We start from the raw sequence: 8,833 nt of genomic DNA, 5'->3' as shown, positions 1-8,833 counted from the left end.
GTGACGTTATGGGTCAGTTCAGCACTCTGTTTGCTCTCTCTCTCTTTCGATTTATCTCTCTACATCCCTCCCTCTCTTCCTCTCTCTCTGTCGGTGTCCTGATGGAGTGCAGATGGGGATACTGGCTCAGTGTGGCCTGGTCTCATGCTGATGCACTCTGCTGTGTGTGAAAAAAGGCTCCTCGTCCTTTTGATCGGCGGGAAGTCTCCCTTATAAAAACAGCGGGCCCCGGACCCTCATTAAAACTCACTATTGTCTCTGCACACAAACAAGAAAGAGTCGGCCCAGCAGCTTGCCGTGGCGTTTTCTGAAGACTTTGATTTTTTTTTATTTCAAAAGTACACAAACAGGACCAATATCGTTCAGAATAAGGCAAAGCTCAAATAGAATAACCACTAATGTCGGCAGACTCAGACGGTCTGGGGTCACAGTTGTATGGTTACCACTTGCAAATCAAAGATAAACTTTCTCTTTTTTTAAACATACTTACATATTCATAATTTATTTGTATATACTTAAATATGTTATATTAATATCTATCCACTTATCATATTTTTATTTTACTTAGTTCAGAAAACTCAACAAACATGGCAGTATTACACCAGCCTATGACTCATATTTTTTGTTATCACATTTACTCTTAAAGTCATAACGTCCATAATAACTTCTCCATAGGGTTGGGGGGAGGGGGGGGGGGACGGACTCTTGTTGCGCTGCAGGGGAGTTGTGTCTGAGTCCATGTGAAACAGGTTGGTCTTGAACAACTTTATTTTTTTTTTCATCGCTTGGTGGGACATAACTTAATTTTTTAATCTGTTTTATTTTATGTTTATTTTTTTATTCTTTTTTTTTGCATGCCTAGCCAAGCTGGACTGTGCCGAGCCAAGCCTGAGGTCAGGGGGCAGCGTCATCTGTTGTCACCTGGGGTAGAGGGCTGCCAAAAGGGCCAGCAGCGTTGCCATGAGAGACGGGGTCAAGCTGTGTGCTCCACCGCACTCCATTGAGTTCTCCTACAGGAAGAAGAAAGGGACAAATACAGACAACCTGTTACAGTCACGTATTTGAACCTACATGGTACCAAACTCTACCCTAGAGTACATCGTATATTTATGTTTGCACATGTTGTTATGAGATGCACTTAGAGTTGTTGTTAGGGTTAGTAACAAGGAATAACATCCATGTACTCTTAATGTTTTAGGCATTAGTGCTAGGTGGGTCGGTGGGTGATTAATCGAATGCCTGTGTGTGTGTGAGCGTGTGTTTGTGTGTGTGCATGTGTGTGTTTGTCTGTGTGTGTGTGTGATTGCGTGTGTGTGTGTGTGTGTGTGTGTGTGTGTGTGTGTGTGTGTGTGCGTGTGTGTGCGTGTGTGTGTGTGTGTGTGCATGTGTGTGACCTCACGTCAGGGTGGAAGGGGTGACAGGTGTCTGGCCGCCTCCTGTCCTTCTGGAACCTTAGCCGGTCGCATTTCAAAGACTCGTTATGTGCAGGGAGGTCAAGGATGGAAACCCAGCAAGTTAACTTAACACTTAGAGCAACACACCAGAGTAACCACACAACACACTATACGACACAGCACTGTACAATACAGCACGTCACACATTCATATGTGATGCTAGTCTCTGCTTCTCTTTCTCAAAGGGGAAATGGAGTGAACAGAGAAACGCAACGCTCCTATAACTCACCTTAAACATACACAATGTGTGCAGCAGAGCTGGGCTGAAACCCCCCCTTTTGTGACCCCCCCCTCCCCCTTCCTCCCTTGCTCCACACCCCAGCAGAAGGGTAAGAAAGAGGGGAAGAGAGAACGAGAGAAAGAGAAGAAAGCGAGGAAGCCACACTGGCTAGTGGGCTCTATGTGTTGTGTTCTTTTGTAGTTGGGTGTCTGTTATTGATCATTTCCCCATCCCGGCCTGTTGTGAAACGCACCATCTGTTCCGCCTCCTTTGAAAGCGAAAGAGACCGTTGTAAAAAAAGGAGAGAGAGAGAGAGAGAGAGAGAGAAAAGCCTAAAAAAGAAGAAGAGATGTATCCATCAAAAGTCCTTCACAATGAAATCTCCGCATTTCGACAAACACTTCACATCCTTTTCATCTCCAGGCAAAGAAAATAAAACACAAAGAGGCAATTAAAAAAAATAAAAATAAAGACAATCCACAAATTAAAATAAAAGTAGCTCTTTTTCTCTCTCTTGCCTCAAATTTACGCCACCCCTCTCTGTAAACGGGGCAAAACAATAACTTAGTGCCCATTATAGCCGGGGCACCCTTGACGTTTATGAGGTGAAAAAAGGAGAAAAGTAGTTTTGGTGCGTTAAATTACTACATGAAAGACGCCCCGCTGCAATGCTGTCATTCTCTCTTTCTTTCCCCTCCGTCTGATCCTTCGCTCGTGTGAGAAAGAAAAAGGAGTAAACCAAACAAACAGAGGGAGCCATGCCGGAGCAATAAGATGTTCTAATGAAAACCTGCCTCGTCGCCCATCCACTGTTGGCAAACCTTATTACAGTCTTATTACTGTTTTATTACACGCAGTGAGGAGTGTGAACTGCAAGCTGTTAAGTGTGAACCTATGTGTCTCTGTGTGTGTATGTGTATGTTTGTGTATTCAAGTTAGTGGGCCTTAAGAGAAAGGGAGAATGGCAGAGAGAGAGAGAGAGAGAGAGAGAGAGAGAGAGAAAGAGAGTGAGAGAGATGGAGAGAGAGAGAGAGAGAGAGAGAGAGAAAGAGAGTGAGAGAGATGCAGAGGGGCGGTTTGTGGCCTAAATAATGACAACAGACAAATAAATTAAAACCAACACAAATGTCAAACGTACCCCATAAGTCCTTGTAGGCCTTGCTTGAGTCTGTTTCTCTAACAGGGGGATCAGAGATCACATAAACCGCACTGACTGATGTGTTACCAGTGTCTTGAACAATTTATGTTCAAATGGAAAAACACTGAAATGTTGTCTCCCGTCTTCCTGGGCTTCCACTCCTCTCCACCGCTCTTCTTCTCTCCATTCCTCTCTTTACTTCTCCATTCCTCTCATCACTTCTCTCCTCTCCATCCCCTCTTTCTCTCTCTTCTCAGTCATCTCACACTCACTCTATTTCCCTTTCTTCTCCTTCTGTCCTCCTCTTCATAATTTTTTTTTCAGTCTCTATTGTTGTCTCTGCTTTGCGTCCTCCCTCCCACCTCCCCATCCCCTCCGTCCCTAATCTCTCCTCTCCTTTCCTCTCCTCTGCTTTCCTCCACTCTCCTCTCCTCTCCTCTCCTCTCCTCTCTCCTCTGGTAAAGGATATACATGATCTCAATGGGCTCCATGGTGATTGGGCCAGCTTCTTGACAGTCACACTTGTTGTCCACCACCACCATGAAGAGGTTACTGCTGGGGATCTGCTGGATGACAAACGACCTGTGGAGAACATGCAAAAACACAAGTACCATAGGTATGTGTGTGTGTGTGTGTGTGTGTGTGTGTGTGTGTGTGTGTGTTTGAATTTAGAGCGCACACACATTCCAAAAAGGAATGAAGCAGATATCCTGGACAGTTTGAAAGAATTAAGGTACTATGCCAAAAAGATAACAGATCAGTCAGTCCTTCTCTCCCTGACACACACACACACACACACACACACACACACACACACACACACACACACACACACAATGAGTGAGGGTGTAATATCTCTTTGCATTAATGAGCGAGTGTGTGCCAAGTGGATCGCTCCCAGGCCATCCTCATGGGCCGGCAGTGGTGTAGCGACTCCAGCCACTCTAGCAGATGTGCTCTCATTCGTTTCATCTTCAATCACCATTTTTATCATATTCACCAGCAAGCAGCTCGGGCCCTTACCAATGAAGTGTTGCAAAATATAAACCATTCGAAAAGGAAAAACAAATTGGAACCACACTCAAATTCCAGCGTGTTTTATGACATTCTCCCTGAGCTTTTTTTTATACGGCTCTGGGAGATGGAGTTTGAGTTCCGAGTCTGGCCTTGTGATTTATGCGTCTCTGCTAGAGTCCTATGAAGAGGAGTAGTGAGGATGATCTCTCTCTCTCTCTCTCCCTCTCTCTCTCTCCCTCACACACACACTCGTTCTCCCTCACACGGAATCACACACAGTACATACACACTCTCTCTCTCCTACACACTCTCTCTCTCCCTCACACACACACATATACACACACACACACACACACACACACTCACACTCCTTCTCTCTCTCTCATCCCCTCTCCCTCTTCTCTCTCTCTCTCTCCCCTCTATCTCCTTTTCCCCTCTTCTTATGATTTATGGCTCTCGTTGTGATGCATTTATCACAATCGCTAGTGGATCCTCCGTGCTTCTCTCCTCTTCTCTGCTGTCCTCTCTTGTGAAAGCTGTGGCCAGCTCAATGCATTCCAGATCCCCCCCCCCCCAAACCCCCCACCCCCCATCCCCAGCCACCAACTCCCCCCACTGTAATGGACCTCTATAAGCGCAACACTAGTCACAGTAGTAGTCACAAGTAGTCACAACACTACAGCCAACTCACTACAGTGGGCTAATTCAAGCAGACTCAGCAATGCCGGCCAAGGCCAAGATGCAAACCCAGGCACATGGTCATGTCAAGCTTAGGAATGGATGGAAGATGTGTCTGAGTACAGATTGTCAGGGAAAATTTGTATGCACCATAGACTAATATAAAAAAGAGTAATAGAATGTTGCTTAATGTAAGCCATGTCCAATCCAGTCTTACCTGTATACTATGATTGACAGTGCTAAAACACCATGCTCTTGCAACTATAGTGCTGTATACATAGTGGCATTCACTGCACATTTAAACAAACATCTAAATAAACGGCTAACTATTGGACATCTAAATACACTGTCTGCAGTCTTCTTTACTTCACACCCCATCTGATTGACTCTTCTAGTTCAGTTCATCTCAGATCCATGCTATATCAGTCACTTTCAGTCCAACTTCAGTTCTCTCTCCTAAAGTTAAGAAATGGTCAATCACGTTGTTTTCTGAACCATGTGTGAATATGCAGCCTTGGGTGCAGGTGGGAGAGAAGAACCTAGCGTCTATGTCATCTACCAAGCTAACTGAAACAGCTTCATGCTGACCAAAGCCTAACTTCTGTGCAGCTTCTACCGCAACCCCAAGCTAAAGAGACTTCCTACAATAGCCCGGGCAGGCCCTGCCCTGACTACTGCCAGTTGAACACAGATAGAATGACCCATCCAGCTGCATCGGAGTCAAATGGACTTAATACAACTTAATTCCATTCAGTGTGGTCCAGCCTCCAGCCGGCACCAGCCCAGACCGCCTCAATCAAGCCATTTAGAGACACATCAAACACTCCAAACCTCAATCAAACTCTGAGCAACTCATTCCAGCTGAGGGCGGCTCGATTCCGGCAGACAAATCCTCTCCCGATGCTTCTGCACGTCATCAAGGCTGGCTCCACCAAGGCAAGCTCAATCGAATCACCAGGGCCAGTCTGCCTTAATCAAGCGATATTTAACAGAGCAGGGAAGTGCTGGCCAGAGGCAGGTCTTGGCGAAGAGAGATAAACACACGTCCCCGCTTGAGCCTTGTCTGGCCTTGTCCTTGCTAACGCGCACACACACACACACACACACACACACACAAATATGCATATACGCAGACACAACACATAAGCACACACACACACACTCACTCAAATATGCATATACACAGACACAACACATAAGCGCACACACACACACACACACAAAGGCTGCATTTGGGGACACAAGCCAAGAACAAGACATCGGCAAGACACAAAACAGACAGACAAAGAGACATATGAGAGACACAGGGATAGACAGCCAGGCGCTGACTGTACCCCCTTTGTCACAATAATCCGTGCACACACACACACACACACACACACACACACCCACACACACCAAAAACACAGTCCAGGGCTCTGGCCAGTGCTCGCTTTATCAGATACGTGGGGAAAATATGTATTCAACACATTCGCTGCACATATCTTATGCACTGTGAGAACTGAACGACTAGAGAGCGGTCCGTATGTTCGATCACACTATCAAACCGTACTCTCCTCACATGTGAACTACGTCTGACCCTATGGTCTCAGCTCTCCGTTAGGCCATGACTCTCCATCTTCTCAAGGCATTCTGTAGGTTAGCATTTTTAGTGTGCCATACATCACCGTATAACATCCCCTCAATGCGAATGGGGTTTTTGGCCACAGGCGCCCCATTAGAAAACGCTTTTAGAAGTCACAGGAGAGGGATTTGGAGAACATGATCAATACTTAGCCGCCGCGATTGTAAATCCATATTTCTCCGATCGAAGCGGGGGAGGAGGGAGCGGGAGTCAGCGGCCGAACGCTGGTCTCGTCTTTCCCCCTCGGAGTGATGTGGAGCGATCTTAAATCTCCTCCGTATAAAAGGGCTGAAGCGCAGAAATAAAGTAAATCACTGGCATGCGGGCACGACAGCCATTAGGGGAAAGTTTATACTTCCCGCAAAAGCGTTTGATGATAAACCACCCACACACCGGTCCTCTCCTTTAGCATGCATTATAGGCCACATTATGAGCACAGGTGTGTGACAATTACATTGCCTGGTGGACAGGGCTAGACTCTGCCAACACACACACACATACATGCACACACACCCACACATACACACACACACACAATTTAAATCTAACAAGGCCTGAAAACACAGGCATACACGCACACACTGGGCCTTCTTATTTTTTCCTGATGATTCCGGAGAAACCAAACACGTGCACAGCGACACGTGCGTGCACACACACACACACATTCACACACACAAACATACACACACACATGTCACAATGTCTGTGGTCCGTATATGGGATGGAGGAGGTCACTTGACAGCAACACAAACACACTTAAACCTCCTCCTACAGCTCCATCCTCAGACGCACAGCACTGTAAGGGCAGGAGATCCTATAAATACTGGCCACTTTAACCAGGCCACCCACACATACCTACACACACACACACACACACACACACACACACACACACACACACACACACACACACACACACACACACACACAGAGACTATGTGCATCACTGTGCATCTGATGTTCTGCCCTCCACTGTGGAGCACTGACAGTACCTCTGGCATACGCATGTCACACATACACACACACACACACACACACACACACACACACACACACACACACACACACACACACACACACACACACACACACACACACACACACACACACACACACACACACACACACACACACACACACACACACTTTTGCCCTCTCCTACTCTTACAAGTTCACACCATAGCACTCTGTAATTCCTCCCCTCCACATTAACACACTCAGCCACATAGAATACACACAAACACAGACAGGGACTGGCCATAAGAGTAGAGAGAGCGACCACGAGCGAAATAGAGAAAGAGAGGGAGGAGAGAGAGTTGGACGAAGGGAAAGACAGAGGGAGAGAAAGAAAGAAAGAAAGAAAGAAAGAAAGAGAGAGGGAGTGCGGTTGAGGATGGCTGTAAAGTGCCTGTGGTTGGGAGCGGTGATGAGCGGCCACACAGTGTGAGTGAGGAGACACAGGCCTCTCACCCGCGCTTAGATCATCACCACCCCTCCACACACACACACAGATAGACACACACACAAACACACACACACACACACACACACACACACACACACACACACACAGAATCTCCCCACCTCACACCATACATCACTCACCAGCACTCAGCGCCTCGAGGCCATCCCAACCCACTCCCTCCACTCAACTTCCCATTCCGTCTGATCCACTCTTCCAGTTCAGTTTAGCTCCCATCGATCCAGTGCATGGACGACTGCAGTTCACTTGAACCACAGTTAAGAAACCGTCCATTACAGGAAGACCGAGAGTCTAAGAGGCTGCAGACCGTGTTTTTGACCCGCTTTAGAACATGCAGCCATGGGTGAAGGTGGTAGAGAGAGCAACCCTGGACCATCCACATCTGTCACGGTTAGACTGGAGAAAGCAGTGGTCAGATATGGTGATGGTCAGGAACATCCTGGATATACCGTTCACAGAGAGGCAAGGAGCCAGTCCGTCATCCAAATCAGTGTCATTTTGAATCCAGGATGAGGAACTCCATCTGACCCGCTCATCAAGGCTGATTAAGTTCCTGCTAGGAATGTTACAGCATCATTACTGAGAGTAGAGCATCTCTTAACGACACCTCAGGGCAGGAACGATTCAGTCAGCAATGTTAAGAGATGGTTAAATGTTGACTAGGAAATCAACACTGAATTCCACGATAACCGGAAATATACGAAGATCAAATACAGACTTGGCATGCATGCTTCATAAAAACTGTCTACTACTATAAAGCCTTCATGGAAGGTGAGCTAGGGAATGAAAATGGATCTGCCTCACAAGTGCTTCCTCATCTGCTGAAGGTTAGCTTCCTCCAAGCCCAGGACCCCAGAGCAGGGTGCAGCGGTGCTGGGCCTGGCCTTTTGTACCACTGGCTGCAAATGTGCTAATGGCCCCGGGAAAAGGGCCACATTCCTGGGGCTTTTCTGTGGGTGAGTCTGGGTGTCCCGACGCTGTTTGGAGACCTTCAAAGTGTGTAAGGTACAACTCCCCCCCAGCCCCCCCCCCCCCCACCCCACCACACACACACACACACACACAAACACAACCACACACACACTCTCTCTCACACACACACACACACACACACACGCACACACACACACACACACAAACTCTCTCTCTCTCTCTTGCTTTCTCTAGGGCACAAGGTGCCATTATGTTCTGACATGAGAAACCATCACCATGCCCGCTG

General features: G+C 47.1%; 1 protein-coding gene across 1 annotated transcript in view; it reads right to left on the bottom strand.

Annotated features, from left to right (window-relative positions):
* Positions 1-879: 879 nt before the first annotated feature.
* Positions 880-8,833, bottom strand: part of cacna2d3a (calcium channel, voltage-dependent, alpha 2/delta subunit 3a) — a gene marked incomplete at its 5' end in the record, with an annotated part of 162,966 nt that continues 155,012 nt past the window's right edge. The window contains 3 exon segments of the mRNA XM_080854608.1: positions 880-1,010; positions 1,400-1,484; positions 3,284-3,394. Coding sequence (XP_080710734.1) covers positions 918-1,010; positions 1,400-1,484; positions 3,284-3,394 — 289 coding nt within the window. The 3' untranslated portion in view covers positions 880-917.

This window comes from Sprattus sprattus, assembly GCF_963457725.1.
Source record: "Sprattus sprattus genome assembly, chromosome: 16".
NCBI classification, from domain to species: Eukaryota; Metazoa; Chordata; class Actinopteri; order Clupeiformes; family Clupeidae; genus Sprattus; species Sprattus sprattus.
The sequence above is the reverse complement of the archived record's forward strand: the minus strand, read 5'-3'. Positions and strand labels throughout refer to the sequence as shown.